Source organism: Anser cygnoides, chromosome 6, assembly GCF_040182565.1.
Source record: "Anser cygnoides isolate HZ-2024a breed goose chromosome 6, Taihu_goose_T2T_genome, whole genome shotgun sequence".
Classification (NCBI taxonomy): Eukaryota; Metazoa; Chordata; class Aves; order Anseriformes; family Anatidae; genus Anser; species Anser cygnoides.
In genome coordinates, this window is record NC_089878.1 from 29,741,813 (window position 1) to 29,763,570 (window position 21,758).

At 38.8% G+C, this 21,758-nt stretch overlaps 1 protein-coding gene across 3 annotated transcripts in view; it reads left to right on the forward strand.

Moving 5' to 3' along the window:
- Positions 1-21,758, forward strand: part of CNTNAP5 (contactin associated protein family member 5) — a 285,697-nt gene that overhangs the window by 152,604 nt on the left and 111,335 nt on the right. For all 3 annotated transcript variants that reach the window (XM_048050395.2, XM_048050396.2, XM_013178329.3), the window contains 3 exons: positions 3,620-3,884; positions 6,545-6,694; positions 7,743-7,914. In XM_048050395.2, coding sequence (XP_047906352.2) covers positions 3,620-3,884; positions 6,545-6,694; positions 7,743-7,914 — 587 coding nt within the window. The remainder of the gene's footprint in view (positions 1-3,619; positions 3,885-6,544; positions 6,695-7,742; positions 7,915-21,758) is intronic.

The following is a 21,758-nucleotide window of genomic DNA, read 5'->3' on the forward strand; positions in this document are numbered from 1 at the left end:
TAATACGCTAGGATTTTCAAAATAATCTTCCTAGGAAGTTAAAATCATAGAATGGATTCTGTTGGAAAGGACCTTTTAAGACCAGCTAGTTCGTGGTAGGGGCACTAGAACAGGCTCCCCAGGGAAGTGGTCACAGCTCCAAGCCTGCCAGAGTTCAAGAAGCATTTGGGCAACACTCTCAGACATATGGTTTGATTTTGGGGTGGTCCTGTGTAGAGCCAGGAGCTGGACTTAATGATCCTTGTGAGTCCCTTCCACCTCAGGATATTCTATGATTCTTTCTTGTTTCCCCAGCGAGCTGGCTGTGGGGACCCTCAGGATGGTGTCCTAAGCTGCTGGTGAATGGAGAAGATGGCTGCCAGCCTACTGGCAGAGTGCTCTGCCCATCTTGTGTGCAAACTGCTGTGCCGCTCCTGGCTGCTAGTGCTCCCCAGGGGCCTGTTCTACATGGCTTCCTGCTGCCTGAACCAGCTGTATGCCCAGCTGGCACTGCCCAGCTCTCATGAGACTGGTCACCTGCGTCTGGTGCCTCCATGCACAGAGCCTGAGGGTGTCTGGACCCAGAAACCCCCTCAAGCAACCCCAGAGAGCTGGCAGGCCTGGCACCCTTCTCAGCAGGCTGCAACTGTACGCAGAATATTGCAGCAAAGCCTTTAAGCTTTCCCACCTGCTTGTTCTTGTGGCATGTAGGATCACACCTGCACTGTCTCTTTGTACTCAACAGAGAGGCTACAGTGCATAAAGTCTCTGCTGTCTGAACATGGCAGGGGGGAGCATAGGCCCTGCCTGTATGTCCCAGCAGAGACAATGGGTTCACTCCATGCTCTTGCTTGCAGCTCATGCCCTAGTACACTCTTTCTGTATGGATCCCAGGTGTCATGAATAACCAGCTAGTGCGAATGACTAAAGAGTGTTGCTGAGTTTTTGAAAGGGTTTAGGACTAGTTGCATATGTTAGGAACCTTATATCAAAAAGAGGTGGAAACTTGGCCTTATGTTTGGGCCCATGCACGTGCATCAGGGATAACTTGGTTTAAAACCAATGATGTTACTGCAAACAGCTGAAGTGACATTAACTACACAATGTCTCTACTACCTTATTTTAAGGTTGTCTGAAAGTTTATTGTGCATTGCAAACACTTTTTTTTTTTTATTTTCTTTTTTTTTTTTTCATCTCGGCATTCACCTTCTTTGGCACCATTAAGTCAGTCTAGTTATAGTTTGTTCTGTTATTATGTAAAATCTGCAAAGAGCTTTGAGACAAAAATCCTGTTTGAATGTTGCAAATCTTTTCCTCTACAGTCTTGCATTTTTTGTTACAGCCTCCCACTGCCACTGAAGCAAATTAGATACTTGAGTGCAGACTCAGATAACGTTTGAAATTTCCTCCAAGCTCCACTGTTATGTATTTATAAGATCTATAAATGTCTTTACTGCTTTGTGTGGAGATACTTAAATCACTATAAATGCCTAAGATTCCCAAGATTTGTCATCGCATTTTGGATTTGTAAACCTTTAAAAAGCTCTAGAGAAAGTTACATATATTTGCTTATATCATTGCAGTTGACTGCTTTGTGTAATTTGTCTATCTGCTTTGAATTTGATTGAAAATGGAGGTACAAATACAGCAACAACAATAACAAAAAAAACCCCTGTGGCATCTCTTCTGCAGACAATACCCAGCAGGTAGTAGAAACTTTTAAAAGGTTGAGAGCATTTTACTTCCCACCTGACTAATGTTCAGATAAGTTTGGATAAGCTTTGGATTATATCTCAAAACTCATTGTAACATGATATACCCGTGGATACCTTTTGCCATTGCTAAATCTGCTATGTAGCATTCTTCACCTAACAAGGCAGGGAATACATAGATTGATATAGATATATATCTGTCAAGGGCTGTTTCATGCAGTGATAAATTCAGTCTCTTTCTGGCACTTTATTTATTTTTCATTTTAAAATAAAGGGTAGAAAGACATTTGAAAGCAATAGAGAACCAGTTCCATCAGCTGTTTTAGATTTCAGTAAGGAATTCCCCAAGCACTGCGCAACTTCCTACACATCCATCAAGTGCTGTTCATTATAATTATCCTGTTAGAGAGAGATACCAGCTCTGATAACAAGTGGTACCATGGAGAAAGCCTTTTACTCTTTTTTTTTTTTTTTTTTTAATATCAAATTCCAGTTGGTATTTTATAAAGCAGACTAGTTCAAAGCAAGCTGGCTGCAACACTTTCCTGGAGTGGCCTTGAAAGACACAGCTCCTTGAATGTATTCTGGCTATATATATTGTTAAGATTTTACTATATGGCTTGAATGACCTAGTTGGGTAATCTACAATGGCTGAACAAAACACTGGAGTTGGTTCATTTATAAACTACAGGGATACATGCTGGTGCAGATTTTGCTGACTGCTGTGAGAAAATGTGGTGCTCTTCTCAGCAAATAGCATCATTGGTTTTAGGGTTGGATGACTGATTAAGTTAAAGACCATTTAAGTTTGGTGTTGAAATAATGTTGGATTTCACTGCTCTTGCTGTGTGTCAAATGTTTTAAAAATTCCTCAAAATTCCCCATGGAAATCTTGAGACCTACCATCAGCCAGTAAATCTCACAAGTATTGTTTTATCCCACTTATAAGTACTGGATCTGAGAGACTTTTAGCTTGAATTTTCTTATGATTTTTTTTTCTTATGAATCCTTTCAGAATAATCATTTTTTTAATTATTTTTGTTATTATCATTAAGTTGACTCTTGTTATTTGGAATAGCATAGGGCTGTGTCACCCTGGGTAAAAGAACATGTGGCCAGTAGTACTACTACTGCAAGTTGTATATTGAATATTTGAAATATACCCTGGAAACGTGCCTCATGTTTGGTCCCATACGATACATTCAAGTAAATGAGGGAGACTTTATTTTTAAGGTTATATAGCATTGGTGTAAGTGGGCGAAAAAATACTGTTGTTAACAGCTGCATTTTGGTTTATATTTAAAATAATTTTAGTCTAGTTCCCTTTTTTTTCTTTTTTTTTCTTTTTTTCCTAATTTGCAGCTTTTCTTATTCACAGCTATGTAATCCCATCAGTACACAGTCATTGTGTGGGACCTTTGTGTCACGTCCTGCAGCACATGAAGGCTCAAGAGAACTTGCTAGTAGTGCTTTGGTGTCAGTTCCTGAAGTCAGCATAGATCCAAATGACATAAAGCTAAACTTGAGCTTGAAATGGGGAGTATTGGGAAACACAGAGCAGAGGCAGCCATGTGGAGGTGGTCTGTCTGAGCTAACACTGACCTGCAGCAAATACAGACATGAACTTGATACAGAACATTTGGAGCATATCTAGATCCTTCTAAGAACTGAGATTTGGAAGTGGTTTGTTTGTTTGTTTATTTATTTATTTTCTGCTTGGGGTGAACGTACAAATTTGAAGTCATGCATGTTTTCCCTGAATGAACAAATACATTTCCTAATGAGTTCCAAAGGTTTGTGTCTGAATAAAAATACCTATTTCCTAGTACCTAGCACCAGTAGAAATCCAATGAGCTTATTTAAATACGTGGGTTTTTTTTATGTCTGAAAAGAATATGTTAATAATGTTTGCTTTTTATTATTTGCAGGGGAATGTGACCTTTTCCTGCTCAGAACCACAAATTGTTCCCATCACCTTTGTCAGCTCCAGTAGAAGCTACTTGCTACTGCCTGGCACTCCTCAAATTGATGGCTTGTCAGTCAGTTTCCAGTTTCGAACATGGAATAAAGATGGCTTACTCCTGTCCACTGAATTGTCTGAAAACTCAGGATCTCTCTTGGTTTACCTCCACGGTGGGAGATTGACACTACTTATTCAGAAAGTGACAGAAAACCCCGTGGAAATTAGTGAAGGTACTTTATTTTTGTTTTGTTTCACCCATCTCTCTTTAAAATACAAAGGCTCAATGCCACTGGAAGAAAGGATAGCAAAGTAAGGAAGCACCAAATCTTCTTTTATGTTTACAATTTTTTTTCTCACTTTCCAGTAGTACCACCACTCTGTGCAGTTTGAGGAAGATCTGAACATGTGAAGTTGGTATCCTAAGATCTTCAGACTAATTCTACTCTACAGTTATCTCAGTCTCTGTGTTTTCAAAGTCCTGCTAAATTTTCTTCAGTCAGATCACATGAAGACCTTCATGCTCCTTGTCCTCACATTGTGCTGAAGTCAGCTGGGAACCAGCTTGGCAGCTACGCCTTTCCCTAGTACAAGTTAACACAGCCTCAGAGCTGATTTTCTTCATCTGGCTATTGCTTTACACTCTCCTTTTACACTACACTCAGAAGAGAAACTGACCATGGGCTTCCTCTCCTCAAACTCCCTCAATGCTAAGCCAATTTGCAAGCTGCTTTGTGCAGCTGTAGGGATGCAAGTGGGTGAAATGTGGCTGCCTCTCTGACCTAAAATTCAGGGGAAATTGCTTGTAAACATTAAACACGCCAGCTGTGCTTCGTCTCCAAGAGACAAGGAAACAGTTTCAAGCTGTACAGTAGAGCTAGGACCAGGGTGGCCCAGCTGTCATCTCAGTGTGACCTATATATGCCATGCTGGTTTCCTGAGCAGAAGTATTGTAGCCCAGGGCCATGCACATCTCATACTGCTATGCAGCCATGCTGGGTGGGAGTCTTGGAAATTCATTTCCATGTAGGCTGAATACAGTTTCCAAACATGGATGGATAATAGACTTGATGGAACTCAGAGGTCTGAATAATAACAGTATTTTCTAAAAAGAACATCTGTTTAAAAATATGTAATATTAAAATATTCCTGGTGCAGACTAAAAGAGTGCAGATGTGTCTATTAAAAGAAGTAGAGAGAAAATCTGACAGAGTTGTCAAAGCAGAGCTGCTCCGTATGTGTATTTCATTCCCTTTTGTGATAGAAAATGAGGCAGCCGTGCGTCTGTCCTTATTCATGTGGATTGTTACAGCTTCAGTTTGCTGCAACCAAATGTTGAAAACTGAATTTCCAGCCTTTATTGCAGTCCTAATTAGATTGACAAATCTGAGATGATGCCAACATTTGTTTGGGTGTACTTGTTTTTATGTAGTTCTGAAATCATGATCCTGAGCCCAGCCTTTGGTGCTATCCAAAACATTGCTAAACTGCCTACTTACACATGGAAAATGTGCAAAAATTGCAAGTGCCACGTCTTGCAGATGTCGATATTCACAATAAAGTCATGCTTGCTCAAGAATGGACCTGGTTTTGACCCAAATGTGACCTATTATTTCTTGACATCTTTTCAGACTTCAACACCGTAGTTCACTTCATAATGGACTTGTTCTAGCTGAAAACTCATCTTTTTTTTTTTTTTTTTCTGGGAAACCGGCATGTTATTCTATGGAAATTGTGCATGCGTTAGCAGCCATTACTCTGGAAATAGTCTCATTTTCAAATTTGTAACGAAATGGCTTTTCATACACATAACACCCACAATTTTTTTATTTTGTTTTGAACTGTTCTCACACCTCTTTGTGTCACTAAGTGCTAGTTTGTTTCTTCTGAAAGCTACATTAACAAAAAATATCCCATTAGGGAGGGGAATAAATGCTAGTTGTCTGAGCTTGGTCTCAGAGACTGCAGCTTGATGGTAGTGTATGTCAAAGTGTGATTGGTTTACTTTTGATCTGCACCACTGTGTGAGAGCTCAGAGATTTGCCCACTGCTTTTCATGGTTGTCAAAATAGAGGATGTGGAGTTTCTTTGTATCCTTGTGGTGCTATTTCAAGAGCCCCAAGATGCCACATTGATTTTCAGAATATGAAAACGGAGGTGTTATTTCCCTGTTACTTTGCATAAAAGTATAACAGAAAAAGGGGCTACCCAGTACTATAATCTCCCACATCCCTTTATAGGTTCCTGGACAGAGCAACAATCCCAGATCTCAGAAAACCCATGTCAAAATCCAACACATATTGGTACATCCATCAATAAGAGTTCGTGCTAACTTAATGCTGAAGGGTTTTAAGGACAGAAATCCTATTGAAACGTGTTGGGGGTTGTCAGCTTTCATAAGGAGACTGAGAGAAGTTATGACCGTTTCACTGAATCTAATCCTCTGCAATTTCGGTTATGCATTTAGTCCTAGAAGCTCAGCAGAGACCTCTGCACAATCCTGTGAGCTACAAGCATTTCCCAACAGAATCAAAGTAGTCATAACCCCGCCCCGCCCCCCCCCAGTGTTAATAGTGTACTACCAAAAAGGTAAAGGGCACAGCGAACCTGCTTGGGTGCCTGCAGTATAACAAGAAGGTTGGAGCAAAATGTACAGAAGATCTACTTAAATACTCCTAAAAATTTTCCCTTTCTTGGACCTTTTCTTCTATGCCAGTTTACTTTCAGAGGCAATGAGTTCTTTTCAGCTGCTGTTTTTGCCCATGTTGGGTTCTGCTGCTTGTTTGTGATCACAGGTTGGAAGCAAAGATTTGAAGAATGTAGTTGTCTCCTGCACATCTTTTTTCACCCTTTGTGCCTTTTTTTTTTTTTTTTTTTTTTTTTTATTTCCCAGGCACCAATCTCCATGATGGTCTTTGGCATTCAGTTAACATCAATGCCAGAAGGCATCGCATTACCCTGACACTGGATAACAATGCTGCCACTGCCAGCCATGCAACCACTGTCTCAAGGATCTACTCGGGAAACAGCTACTATTTTGGAGGTAAGTTGTTTCAGATAGACATGGGACAGGTTTTCATGATGGAAATTCTCAGATGCTGTCCACTGAGGTCTCCCAAGTGTACTTTGCAGCTAATAGCAAATGCTGTAATAACTGATTTTTGACCACCTATTGAGTTGCATTGCAAACTAACATAGCTGTTAGAGTGGAGTAGCTGAAGGGTAGCTACATCTAGCTAGCAAAACATGCAAAAGACATGTACCTGTACTAGGCACGAGTGTTTTTTTCTGGTTAAAAGGACAGAGCACTGACAGTTGCATTAAAATTCCTGTAGATATCACTGTCCTGATCAGGCTCAGTGATTTTAGACTTCAGAACATAATTGACACATGGCTCAGATCTACAAAGGTATTTAGGTACCGTGCTTTCATTGAAATGAATGTAGGTTTAGCTCAATTCTGAAAATGGAAAGAATAATCTTGAAAAATACTACCTCCTGCTTTTTGGAGTGTAAGCATTAATGTAGATAAAGGGAGTGTCATCAACTGTCTATTTTAGCTGACATACTTCTGCGTTGTGCTTACCACAGTGAGGCTCTGATCCTGATGAACTCTCTGGATACAGCACTAAGTGAAGATGTGCAGAAGGCTTTGGATCTCAGAACTGGCCAAATACCAAGGAGGTTCAGACACAAATGATTTTCTTGCTTGCTGTCCCTAGGATTTCATCGTTTTACTCTGTGCCTTGCCTCAGCAGTAGAATTTAACACATAATGATTTTATAATTTGCACAGCTTTTCTTATGGGAGTCAATTGCTATTGTCTGTGAAGTATAAAGAACATGCAAAAAATGAATTTGGATTTTGCTTAGCACATGCAAAAATCTCATACTATAATACCTCTAGTGGTGGGTCTCCTTTATTTCTTCCCTTTTTTGTTTTTTTCTTACTGAAAGATTTATAGCACAGAAAGTTGCATAGCTCAAAAAATACTTGGAATAATGAGTGTCCAAGCCCTTGCATCAGGAAATCCCAACAGAAACAGATGAACATTCCAATATTCTTCTCTGCCTCTTTTCTTTTTTCCCACAGGGTGCCCTGACAATTTCACTGATTCCCAATGTTTAAATCCCATTACTGCTTTTCAAGGCTGTATGAGGCTCATCTTTATTGATAACCAGCCCAAGGACCTCATTTTAGTTCAGCAAGGCTCCCTGGGGAATTTCAGTGATTTACACATTGATCTGTGTGGCATCAAAGACAGGTAATTATTGTTTCCTCTTTCTTGTGTTTGTTCTTTTTTCATCCTAGTGGTTTATAAATACAGGTTACATTAAGTGAAAATTCTCATCTGCCAACATTACAGATATTAAGCATAATAAAGCTACTAATAGGAAATATTACAGCAAAGATAGAAGAGCTGGGGGGGAAATAGTTTCAATTACATGAGGCTCTCTTCACATTGACTTGTAGGAAATAGAGTATGCAAATCCAATCAAACTACAGATTGGTGAAAGGATTAAATTTTATGCATAAACAATATTTGATTGCTTTGAAGTTTTAGAGGGAAATGAAAGAGAAGGAAAAATTATTTGATTCATCAGAACATGTCATCCCCTTAATATACTAGCTGTTTTTGTTTAGGTAGATCGTTTACAATTTTTCTTCTTAGCCATTACAGCACAGCACTTTCATAATGAAGATATGGTACACCTCATGCAGCATATTGACCATTTGGTGTAAGTCAATATTATGACGAAATGCCTGTATCTACCAAAGACACATTTTAGTTTACATACTGATCTGAATCACTATGAAGTTGAAATCTGAGAGAAAGTCCAGATTTTCTATTTAAGGGTAGAGAAGAAATAAGCAACCAACATTTTTTGACATAGTTCATAATTTCACCTTTGCTTCTTATGGGTAGATTCTGGTTTTGTTTGTTTTTAAATCTGTTTAAGTTCTGAAAAATGAAAATGAAACTGCTGAAAATTTCACATGCTTCAGATAGTTAAGTGAATAGTAAGGATGTTTTGGAAATATGTTAGGAGGTTAAGGACTGAAAGTAGTTTTTCAGACATACTGCTTAGAGAGGTGGAGCTGAAAGCTGATCTCATTGCTTTCTATAGGAAGGATCAGATTGCAAGAGCTGCAGTTACTGGAAAGGTGGGAAAAATCTCTGTTTAATGAAATTTTTGTGCTAGTGTTTTTTAACTTGTATGGAGAAAATATTGACTCTGCTGATCAAATCTGTTAAGTTTAACGATGACCAAATTCAGGCAGATATGAATTTCACACTTGGTGTGTCTGGAATGGTAGATGGAATTGATAAGAAGCAGCATATTTAACAAAAGGGATAAAAATATAAACTTTCCTGTGAATTAAGAGCTAAAAAAGCATTGTGTTTTCTTTCTTGAAAGAACAGATTCTTTAAGATTAAGTGGACCATTCAATGCTAATTTGTATATTGAAACAGAAGAAAACTCTTCTGGTGTGTGGCAGAGTTGTTATGAGACATCTCCAATGCCTTCATTGTCACAGAGTCCAGGCTGCAAAGTAAATCTATGGTACTACTCCAAGTGTCATTCTCATCTTCGGCATCCCAAAGATGACAAGCATATGTCTGTGACGATACCATAAACTATCTAAGGCAAGGATCCAAACATAATAAGAAAGGTGGAACTTTATTTTACATAATCATTGGCTTGAATATGTCATGCATAAATAAAAGCTATACATGATCTAGTGAAGATTAATGTGGTCTGTTCCACTATGGTTCTCTGGACAGCCTTAAATTTATGTCTCTCCTGTATGATCTACGTGAAAAAGACAAAGTATATTAAAAAAGGGGAAAAGACAATTGATAATTGTCAAAAGTGTTTCTCTTATGGCTGGATTCAGTATAACAGTGGAGCTGCCCTGAAGGGAAAGATAGAAACCTGCAGCGTAGTAAAGTATTGTACAGAAATTCTGAAATTCCCCTGGTAACAAAAAGGAATGAGCATTGCTGGAGTCATGGGGATTGCAACTTTCTCATTTAGTGAAACAATCAGTGCGGTCTCCATGTCTGGCAACTCCAATAATTCTGCTGAAATTGTTTTGCAGGGAAGAAAAAAGGATTTATTATTTTTATTTTTTTTTTGTCCAAATCATATTACATATTTCTCACATCCTGAGAGAAGTTAAATTTACAAAATAGATTTCAGGAAGTTACAAAAATTGTTGAAAGATTCTCAGGGTGAAGTACTGCTGGTGTAGAACTGAAGTCAAGAGTGATCATAGCAGAAAGAGGGATGAAATTAAATGAGAATGAATTAAGACCATATAGACAAGAGGCAAATCCTTTGTGTTGTTTTCCAACAGGGTTGTTCGTAATCCAGTGGTTAACCTGAGGAAAGCCTGAACATGAAAGTATTCTCGCAGTGCATTCTTCCTAACAATTTTTGAACGTTTTATGTTCTGCCAGTCCATATTATGGCCTAATTAGTTAAAACAAACTATAGATGGAAGGTTAGAGAGAACAGGAGATTTGAATTCAGAATTCTGGCAAATCGAAGGTCCGCCTTGCTGTCTAGTCTGCACGGTCTATGCTCGAGTATGTTTTCAAGTCTTATTCAGATTGGTTCATTGCACAAAATGTCTGACACATCATTTCCAGTCACTGTAGTTTAACTAGTGCTCTATATTGTGGCAGCTCTGGGCTTGTAGGAAAGTCGGGGTCTGGCTCCAGGCATGCAATATGCACCTGCTCATTCTTTATATGTAAGGAGTGTTAAAATTCTGTAAGAGCATCATCCATAAGAAATATGATCTCCCCTTTCTTAATTATAAGATTTATTGTGATGTGCACTGTAAAAGCACGTGTTTTTGTAATTTTAACACATGTGGGAATTGTGTTTCTTAATTAACATGTAAATGGGGCATTTGTCTTAGTTATCTAAGCACAGAAAGCTCTTTGAGGAATATGCCTCTATTTAGAAAGCAATTCATTTGTTACAGGCTTGTAGGCTGAGCTTGTTCAGACCTGGGCTCTGAAAGCAGTAGCTAGACAGCTCTCTGCAACTTTGTGCTGACTCTTTGTGCTGGCTCTTAGAAAGAGAATTAACAGGTTTATTTTGAAAGATGACAAGTTGGGACTACTGTTGATGCTGGCAGTATGTTTTTTTTTGAGAGAGCATTGAATTGTGTAAGCTTATTATGCACATGCCAGGATTCTCAGTATAAAGCGATGAGCCTCCATTAATTTAAATGGAGCTATCTGAGGGACTGAGCCTTAATATCTCATCATTTCATCTCTAGTATTTGAACTATATGTGTGCTCAGGTGAACTTTGCATGAATGCCTTCTGTCTCCCTGTATTTGTTTTTTCTATTCTTCATTACCTATTTCCGGGAGATAAATGCCTTGCCACTAGTTGAGCTATTAAACAGTACTCAGAAAAAAATGGGGATGTCCATAGGTATATACAGAATTTTGCCTTCTTTTCGTTGGTGTCTGAGGAGACAGTGCCAAGTGAAAATGCTTTTGCAGACCTGAGTGAATCTGCTGTCACTGACCCTGCTTTGAGCAGGTGACACTTGCCAGGGACCTCCAGAGTTGCCTTCCAGCCTCAGCATTTCTGTGAATGAGACCACCCGGTAGCTGCTCTGGTCCTGCCTGAAAGGGTAGTCCGGGAGGTATCTGAGAGAGCTGGGATTAGCAGGTAATGCAAAGGAAACTCAAGTCATATATGCTTTGATGGGGACATTAAGACATTGTGCAGTCTGAAGTTGAATACAGTAGTCAACACAGATTGTCCTTATGATGGAAGAAGGCTAGTTAGTGCTATCTCCTAATAAGAGACTGCCCGTTTGCAGCCCTCAGTTGCAGTGCCAGCATCGCTTATATTCCTGCTGTGGCATCTGAAGTCATCTCTGATTTGCCATGCCCTTGGATGGTACCTACATGTCGTCCTTAGGTGACATATCCTGTGCAAGGAGAGCCACTCCCAATCTATTCAGAGCTGTGTCTGTTCCACAAGTTCTGGAAAGTACTACCATATTCCCTTTGCCTCCTTCAGGGCAAAGCTCTTCCTGGATACTGTTCCCAATGCCTTGTGGAATGGGAAAATACAATTTGTAGGAGGAAGAAGTCTTTCTTGTAGCAGTGCATGTGTAGGACTCTTGGCATTACCCCTGCTGCCTTTATGCTGTTAATCTAGTAAACTATGTTTTTCTTTTGTTCATAGTATGTATATTTACTGCGGTTGTCCAAATGCACAGATTGCTCTGTGTTTTCTGAGGGTATTGTAAAGTGTGGTGCTTACACTGCTCCTGTTACAAAGCGTTAGATGTCATAGCCGTTTTCCAATGCATTTATCCCCAGGTAAAGAAAAAATGAGATAATATGCTGCTAAGCCATAGAGGTCTGCTCCATATTTAAAAGAAAGTGGATTTGTTTAATTTTCTCTATCTTTGTTGTTGCCTCTTCAGGATTTCTGCTTGGTTAGAAGTGCCAGGTACACAGCAGGGTGTGTTTGCTTTATGCTGAATTAATGAGTCAGAAAAATACAGCAGCCGAGCACAGAGCAGAGAGTAACAAGGCAGAGATGAAACATGGAAGTGAAGGTGCCATGAAGTCCCTGAATTCAGAGACTTCTGGGGAGGGAAACTTTGGGTATGTATGCATACTTTTGCAGAAGTACAAGTCCTACACTGACAATCTGTGACCAAAAGCCATCTGGCAAATAAATGCAGGCTCTCTTTGTGGATTTATTTTCTGTTCAGATTGATGTAGATTAGGTTCATGGCTAGAGGGATCATACAACCCTCACTCCTGGGATTTTGCATTGTAAGTGTTTTTTGCGAAAGAAGGCATCTTCTGAGGTGATATAGTAAACCTAAAAGCTTCCAGGGAAAAGCCTGACTGGTAAGAAAGTCTGGTGAGAACACAATGATTCTTTCTGTCTTTGGCCCTTAATCCTGATGTTTAGCCATCACAGGTTCATTAGCACTCTTGCTTTTAAATTTCTGTTCTCTATGAACATATTCAGAGCTCAAATAAAATAGGTCTAGAAAACATTCCCTGCAAAGAAAGACTGATTAAGTGCTGGTTCTTCAACCAGAAAAGAGATTGCTGAGGGAAGGCAGCATAACGGGCCTCAGGTGGTAAGAGGCTGCTGCAGTGCAGAAAAGAATAATCTTCTCTGGCCAGGATGTACAGGAGAACACCTGTGGCATAGGCTGCTTGAGGAGACTGTGAAGTCACTGGAAGACTTTAAGAACAGGTTACATGAGTCTCTGAGAAACAGCAAACATGGGTATGCACAATCCTGCCTTGGGGCATAGGCATGGACTAAGTGATCTCCCGAGTTCCCTTCCAGCTCTGTGTGATTCTCTGCATTTGCTCAGGCTTCTCCTCCAGCTAGAACAGCTGTGGCTTGTTCTTGCTTTAGGGGGGTCTGAAATGTCAACAACAATAACATTGCTTCAGAAAAAAAAAAAGCATATAAATGTGGGAAGAACCTGTCAGAAATTCACCTCAGAATTGTATCATACACCTGTGAGAACTTGTTTGGTAGATGCATCTCTCTGGTGCTCTAAGGAAGTTCTGCGGCAGGGTGGGGAGGCAGGCAGATAGCCCTCAGGTATGGTGTTTTTTAATATATATTTTTTTAACTTGTGAATATATTAAGTTTAGAGTGTAAAGAAATGGAGGAGGAAGAGCAACAAATTTTATCCATTTGTCGTTTTCCTGTTTCACTCTTTGCTTCTAACAATGCATGATTCATTTTTTTGCAACTACAGGGTGATGTTCTGTGAGAGACAGAATTTGTTACTTTTTTTTTTTTTTTTCTGGGGGGGGAGGTCTTCTTTGTGGACTCCATAATGTCTAGAATGAGGATTCATCTGAGGCTGTATATTTCTTTTGATGACCACTAGCTTGATTCCTTTCTACTCGTCTTTCTATTTTCATGAGATTGTCTCACTTCTTGGCTTTGAGGTGTCTGACCATCTTTCAGATGTGGTCAAAATGAGGGCAAGATGTTCATAAGGTGTTGGGAGGAGGCAGGCACTGAGACACTGGACATTTTTGGAAGCATTTACACCTTCATAAATCAAGCTAATAACTGTGTGTTGATCACTTCACATCCTCTATATCAGTTGCTAAAAGAAGTGCAAATCCAGTTGGATATATTCACTGATCTCAGTCTTGGCCTGACCAACCCTTTCCAAGAAGTATGTCCTCTCTGGGTCACTCAGAGGTGATGTTGTGTGCAGTTCTGACTATAAGTCTGTCATTCAGGCCTTTTGGCTGTTTCTAAAACTGACCCTCTGTTCTTGTGTGCCACAAACTGTTGTCTACAAGGAAAAATTAAATAGGCTAGGACTTTTCAGCCTGGACACAAGAGCTAAGCAGGACTGTGCATTGAGGAGCAGCATGAAGGAGGTGGATCATGAAGTATTTACTGTTTCTCAAAATTCAGATCTTACACAGCATCAAATTGGATGTCATTAGATGCTGTAGAGGTCAAATGTAAAGGAAAAAGCCAGTAAGGCATACATGAATCCTTAAGCCACTGATTGCTGGAAGCTGATAGAGTGTTTGGTGAAATGTTCTTAAAGTCATCTCATCAGCATCTTTGCTGTAACACTGTCAGAGTAAGGAAACTGGAGTAGAGGCACTGGTGATCTGAAGTGAAGTCTGGATGTAGGTCTTAGTACTGAGAAGTCTGAGTTTCTTACTCTTTATAAAACATCCTTTTCATCATGGGCAACTCTTTGTACTCAGTTTTTCAGTGCAGAAATATGTTTTGTTGTATCTGCTCATTTCAAAATATGTGGGAATATGACTTTGCATTCTCCTAAGTAATAATTCTTTTTGTGCTCTTTTCTCTCTCTGCATAGCAATGGATTAGTGGGGGTGTTGGTCTGTGTGTATGTGGGCAAACAATGGAAGGTATAGCTTGGGGGAATTTCAAGCAGCCTCTCATTTAAAAATAAATGAAATGTGTAGGAAAATAAATATGCAGATGCTGAGAACTTGGCCACACTGCTGAGAAGCTCTGGGATTTCCCATTCAGCAATTGGCTGGAATGCTGGATTTTGGGACTAGAAGTACTAGCTTCAGTCCTGACACTGAGCTGGTTGTTTGCTATAGTTGGCATCTTATTCGGTTAAGAGATGGAGGAATGTGGGCTCAAGAGATACTGCAGCTCAAGAGTTGCCATGGATATTAGGAAAACATGCCAGAAAATCATTAAACCTCAGTCCAGAAACACCGTGGATTTCCAGCCCTACATCATATGGCACAGATGCTCCCTTTGGGCTGTGCAAGGCTGTCTGCTCTTACAGCAGATGGACCCCTTGGAATACAGCAGCAAGGGCTGCCTTGAAGCTTGTAGACGTGGGTTCGTTAATCTCATCCACTTCTTGCGTGTAATGGGACAAACTCTGCTTTGCAGTGTTAGTCACAGAGGAGAAAATTCTGTTTCCAGGAGTTCGCAAAGAGGTAAGATCTGGCATGGTTTCTCATACCAGCTCCTCCAAACTGTGTAAAGAAAAGTGGAGGTATTGCAGTTGAGATATCTTGCAGCAAACAGCTGTGGTAAGGAGAAAACTGGCATCATTTTCCCCTGACCTCACGTCTTTCATGGAACTAGTCTCTGTCCCTCTAAAATGGTTCTAGACAAATGGTTGTTTCCATCAGGGTTTCAAGAGAGGAATAGTTGCATCTTTAACAGTGATGTTGGTTACCTTCATGCTTTTGAACTTCTCAACCTGCATCACAATGGATGTGGCCTTTAGGTTGTTTGTTGACAGAGAAGCTTTGCTAAGGAGCCTAAACTTTAATATGATTCTGCCCTCCCTGCCAGGGCTGAAAAAGTTTGAAGCTGTTGACTTTTTGGTAATAAAGTTTACCTGGACAAAGGTAGGGCTAAGGCAGGTGCAGAAGCACGATACACCCGTTATTAGATTGTCATAAGTTTTATACATAATTTGTGCTTGTGTATCTGAGACGTGATAGTTTTGGGACTGAAGAAAGGCATTTCTGTACTGAACCTGTCATTCATAAATGAACTAGTAGTCAAAACCTCCTTTCCTTTAGGCACACATCCACATGAATACATAAATACATGCATTGCTCTCCCTGCCTGTAACTGAGAGGGTACTTTAATCTGATTGCTGCAGTTAGTGTTGATTTTGCGCTGATGAAGCTTTGACTGGGTTGTCCTATTTTTACTTGGCTGGCACCATGCCCTCACTATAGCAAATACTGACAGTACTTGTCAAGGACAACAATGCGAGCTTCAGTTCCCTTAAGTGACCTAGGGGGAAACAAAAACAAAACAAAACAAAAGGATTCAAGGATTTAAGGTGGTGAAACCACCTTAGCAGATGGGCTGATGATGGCTTGTCTTGTAGGATATTCTGGGAATTCCAAGGATTTGCAATTAGGAATGCAAACTTGACCTCAGACATCTCCTTACAAATCCCGGCATTGTTTTATCATGGTAGCATCAGTGGGCAGGCACACACACTGATATTGCCATCCTTATTAAACCAGGATTCATCTGCATATTCCAATTCTCCTAGGAAATACAAGTGGAGAGAGCAGCATGTGGTATACATAATAATCACTGTGATGGGATTGGCATTAACAGTTTACTTCATTAGGGAGGAGCACACTGAGTTGATTCACGAGTTTGCGTCCCTGTGCTCCTCAAGTCATGGAGCACAAAGAAGTGAAAGAAAAGTGTCCTTAATCCTTACCCTTTTATCCCTAGCCATGTTTTATCTGTGGAAATTCTTCATAATATTTTCTAAATAAATTAGTTTAAAGTATTCTTTTTCCTTGCCAAATAGAACTGACCTTTTAAATCCTACTTTTTACGCATTTCCTTTGTAGATTCCGTTAGATTTTACTATCAGTTTTTACTTGTAAGAAATAATAATTTCCAACTTTTTCCTTCTTTTAGTAATGAACTTAATGTTATTTCATGTGTTGTACTGTCAAAATGGACCTTTGGGAAATTAATTACTGTTGCAGGTGAAGCAGGTTAGGATAAATCTGATGAAAGTACAGTCTCCTTTTGCATTTCCCTAATCTCTTCTAAGAATTAATGTATGCCCTACAGCTGAAGCCAAACTTTATATGATTTTTTTCTAAGTTGGCCATGCAAATGAGAAATATCCTGGCTAATTATGCCCAGTGAGTTTTAATTTTATTTATTACAATCCCAGGCTGGGATTGGAAAAGCAAACACTTCATACTGCGTTCACTCCCATATAAATACCTGCAGTGCATTGCAGAAGGAATCAAAACATTAATAATTTGGCATCCATTCTTCTCATTCTCTCTACTGTTCCTGTTTTCAGTATTTAGTGTCTTTTCTGCAGAATGACACTGATTTGACAGTCTGGATTTTTTTTCTCTTTCCAAAAGGTCGTCTTAACATTTCTTTTTGGTTTTATAGCAATGAGTCAGACCTTTTTAGATCATGCTCCTTGAATAAGAAAAAAATCTGATTCTGGGTAAATCACAGGTAGATATGGTAGATGTGAATCTTGTGAGTCTGTACTTCTGTCAGTAGAGTGTTTGAACTGCACAACTTCAGATGCTGGAATACCTGGATTTTTTTTTTCTTTTCTTTTTTGTTTTATTCCATTGAAATGCTACAGGGAGGCTGTCCTCACTAGTTGTTTAAAAAGGTCTGATAATCCAGGTTACAGTTCCTCTGATCTCATATAACCTTAAAAATATCACTTCAGTCCTGTGATGGATTTTCTGTGTCCCTTTTTGTGTGTCTCTTTCCTCTTCCAAATGTAGGCTCCAGTGCACATATGTACAAATAGCACATAAGCACACTGACGATCCCTTCAGTTTCTATTTTAATGAAAGAAATTGAGGACAGGTTTTCAAAAAATTTCCCTTTCTCATGTTTGTTTTGATACTTTCTAAAACACTGACAAATTGTTTCTTGTGCAGCAAAAAATACAGTATTGTTAGAAATTGCTCTTTCTTTTTCATCAAATTGTCTTTATAAAATTTAACTTTTTCCCCTTTCTTTTCACTAAAAACAAAGCAAAACACTGGAAATAATGTTATGGAAAGGAAAAGGGAAAAATCCTTAATCCAAACTATGTTATATGGTGGGGAGATTAAAAATGAAAAAGGTATCTTAATGACTTTTTCCCTTGTAAAGATTGATATGCAGTGGAAAAAAAAAAAGTGTTAGAAATAGAAGTATACATGGTGTTCTGTGAGAGTGAAAAATCCCTTGGGGGATTTTTCCCCAAAGAATGTACTACCAATTAAACATGCTAACATAAAACCATTGCAGGTAGCTCATTTTGGAGTGAGAGTCTGGGAAACCCACTCAATACCACACAAGTTTTAGGATGGGAGGGCAGGATGCAGAAAAACTCAGTGAGATATAAATAAAGGAAACCACACTGAGCTAATCCAAAATCTGGGTATCAGAATTAATACCCCTGCAGTTCTGGAGAACATCCCCACCTCTTCTCATATCTATTCTAATGTTAAACTAGCTGGATAATGCAGCTGGTGACAGAATTTCTCTCTCTGGCTGCTTACGAGCTGACTGGCAATTAAGTGTAATAAAACTATGTAGAAGAATTCCCTGCTGTTGGTCTGGTATATGAGCTTTGCACTGTCAGATGATTTCCTTGTGTGGTAATTATAAGACAAGAATATATTTGTACAAAGCAAATTCTCTGTAAAATAGGCAATCACACTGGATGATGCTACCTCTGAAGAAAGGGGCAGTTTTCTGTCCTTTGCCTCTAATGTGAATGAAAGTTAATGTTCAGATTATTTGGATAATGTCATGAGATGATTTTGCCCTCACTTAATTTTAAGAGTTTTTATTAACTTTGCTTTGTATATGCAACACCAGCTGCAGAAAACACTGATTGAGGACCATGAATGGTGCACTGGTATGTAGCAATTCTCTGTTTTCAGAGCAAACAGACAAGTTCTTCAGACTTACCTTTTGCATTCATATCCTTCATCTGAACTGCAGGCAGACTGTGTGTTAATTTAGTCTTGTTCTTTTTCAGATGAGTTTGCCTATTTATTTATTTTCAAGTGGAGTAAGAAAATGGTGCTGAATTCAAATCTCACTTGATGGCGCTACAGAGTAACTTAGATCAGTGCTGATGTGGTCCTTAAAATGTGTTTAACAAATTCTGTAACAGGTAATTTCACAACTAGTTTGAGCAGGGTGAACATTTTCCTCTATCTGTGATGGACCTGTATGTGCGGGAAGATGGCAGAGCTGGAGATAGTTACCTTTTGTTTTTCTCGTGGAATGGAGGGCCCAGTAACACTGGAAAAGGGGTTTGCCACTGAATGAGACCTCTGTGGAGAAAGAAAACTGTTGGAAGGTTGGTAGGGAGCTTCTGAAGTGTTTTTATGGAATCTGACTTGTGTGGAACTGAATTTCTAGGGGGACCTAAGTAGTGTTTATCCCCATTGCTAATCATGTAGTTGAAATTCATGCAATGTGCAACCCCATGGTATATTAAAGGCTAACTGTGGGTATGCATGGAGGATATAATATCCTGTCCCTGTTTGTTTGTGTGTTTGGTTTTCACAGATGGCTTTTCTGCTTTTCCTTTGTAAAATGATGAATTCTAAATGGAACAGCTGTCTGTACAGGATGGTTTATTTGTCCTTTTTTGATTTTCAAATTTATTTATATAAAATCCTTTCTGCTGATGCCAAGCCAAACTGTCAGCACATTTACCTCTATTAAAAATGTAGGTGTTCTAACAACAAAGCAATCAAATGCTTAAAAAATGGAAAAAAAAAAAAAAAAGCCTTTTATCTAAGCATAGATAAATAGTTTTTTTTCCTTTTACTTGTACCAATCCCAGAACAGCCTCCTCACACAGTTCTGTCCCAGCCATGTGCCTGTGGGCATTTAGCATCAACTTCAGATCCTCTCAATGTTGGTCTCACAGTGGTATTCAAGTGCAGAGCCTGAAATAGTAATAATATATTTTAAATGTTCTGTCATCAAAGTTTTGCCAATCTCAGGAAGAAGAAAAACATCTCCTTGTGCCAGATTATTAAATGACCCCAAATACTTTTCTTTAGATACTTTTATATCTATTAGAAGTGACAGAGTAAATGACTTCTAGTGTGGAAGAGGAAAATCCTTTGTTCATGTTACTCTTGTTCTTTTTGTATTCCATAACTTTTCATACGGTAATACATTTAGGGAAGAAAACGTAGATGGCTTAAAAAAACTAAAATGCCACAGCAGTTTTTTGAAAAGTTCTTCAGTTTGTTAAAGCTGAAGGAAGAGAGAGAAGTTGAGAAGTGGGGTAAGGAGGAGGGAATGCGCACTGAGAAAACCCAAAGAGCTGGAAAACATTAATTCTTTTGCTTGCCTATATTCATAAGTAATGCTTGAGAATAAGAGAAAAGAAAGGCATGATGCAAGTTGGGAGTCTTAATGATATTTTTATTCACTCTTTTCCCTTCCTTCCTCTGGTTCTAGTATTTCTCTCTTCTCAATTTATTTAAGGAGATCTAGCTCACTATTTTGCCACAAATGGACATTCAGAGATAAACAAGATGGGATGTGCTCCTGTGGTACTTTCTTTTCTAATGCTACCTCATCTTCATTTGTTTTCCCCTTGGTAAATCCCTGAAGTTGATAAACTTTGTCTATGTAGTGGTGTTGGTGGATTTCTCTTACCTTTCCCTTCCAGTGCTTGTTTGGTCTCCCTTTGAGTCCATTTCGTATATTTGAAATATAATTTGGCAAGGAGTTTCAGATTCACTGCTCAGCAGAGTAAGACAAAAAGGCATGCTATTGCCATTGGCCTAAACGTATTGATTTTAGTGAAGAAAAAAAAATTACCAGAGCAAAGTTACAGACTGTTATGGTAACACCATGAGCTTCATTGTACATACATGCTTACTATACAAAATAATCAGTGTTAATATTCTATTTCGTTGATTTTACATGAAATAGCTGCACCCCCTAAAATATGAAAACATGCTGAAAGAACATTAATTGGTGATAACATAAAGCAAATGCTGTCTTGAAAAAGATGCTTTTCACTTTTGTATGTGTTCTTGTTACAACATTGTTGAGTTGCTTCAAAATGATGCAAATTGAGTCTTAATATTGAGTGTGGTGTTTTTTTTTTTTTTTTCTCAGCTTTCTTTTTTTCTGTTTATTTAGGAAAAATAGAAAGTGGTACAGGCAGGATGTGTTGTGCTGACTGTAACAAAATCTGAGAGGTGCTTATTGAAAGTACCAGGTTTATTTCCAGTCAAGTGTAACATCAAATGCGTAGAACTCCTTCAGCCTTCCCACTCAAGTAATTTTGTCATTGTTATTTCTTCGTCATTCCAATAAAGGGCCAAATTTTGCCTTTTAATGTCTATGCAGTTTGTCCTTTGAATTCAAAGGAAGTACATGCATTTTTGGAGATGTTTCATCTAAGGACAGTGAGTGCTTTTGTGAAGGCTTTGCTAATTGCTCACTTAGGTGTTTGTTTTCCAGCTTGGCTGAAGGAGGGAAAAATGATTTTTTTCATTTATGTATTTATTTATTTTTATAAAATTAATTCACCATGAGGTATTCTATGAATTAGTCTGGAATCGGAAAGATCAGTCCCTGGTCTATCACAAGTTGTCTTAGGCAAAGCATTAAGTTTCAAAGTGTCCCATTTGTCATACTCACTAAAATTGACTCAATCTGTTCGTTTCAATTGCAAATAGGTCAGGGGCTGCCTACTGCAATTGTTTGTCTTTGAAAAATTCTATGATACCACTGTGATCTTTGCTAGAATTGCTTGAATCCACTAGAATGCAAATATCTGTATTTTAAAATATATATATTGAACCCTTCAGCATGAGGTTCTGGGACAGTCAGCAAATGAAACAACCTGTGATTTATCCATGTCTTGATTAATTTTAATCATAGTTATTTCTTAATTTGGACTTCTCTGACAATTAGGATAAATTTTGCTTCTAATGAAGACACAACTGCTCAGTTAGAATGGGATTATGGTAATTATTAGAGTTGCGAAGAAATTTGTTTCATAAGCTCTTAGAAGGGTTAGTTATCTGACCAAAACAAGA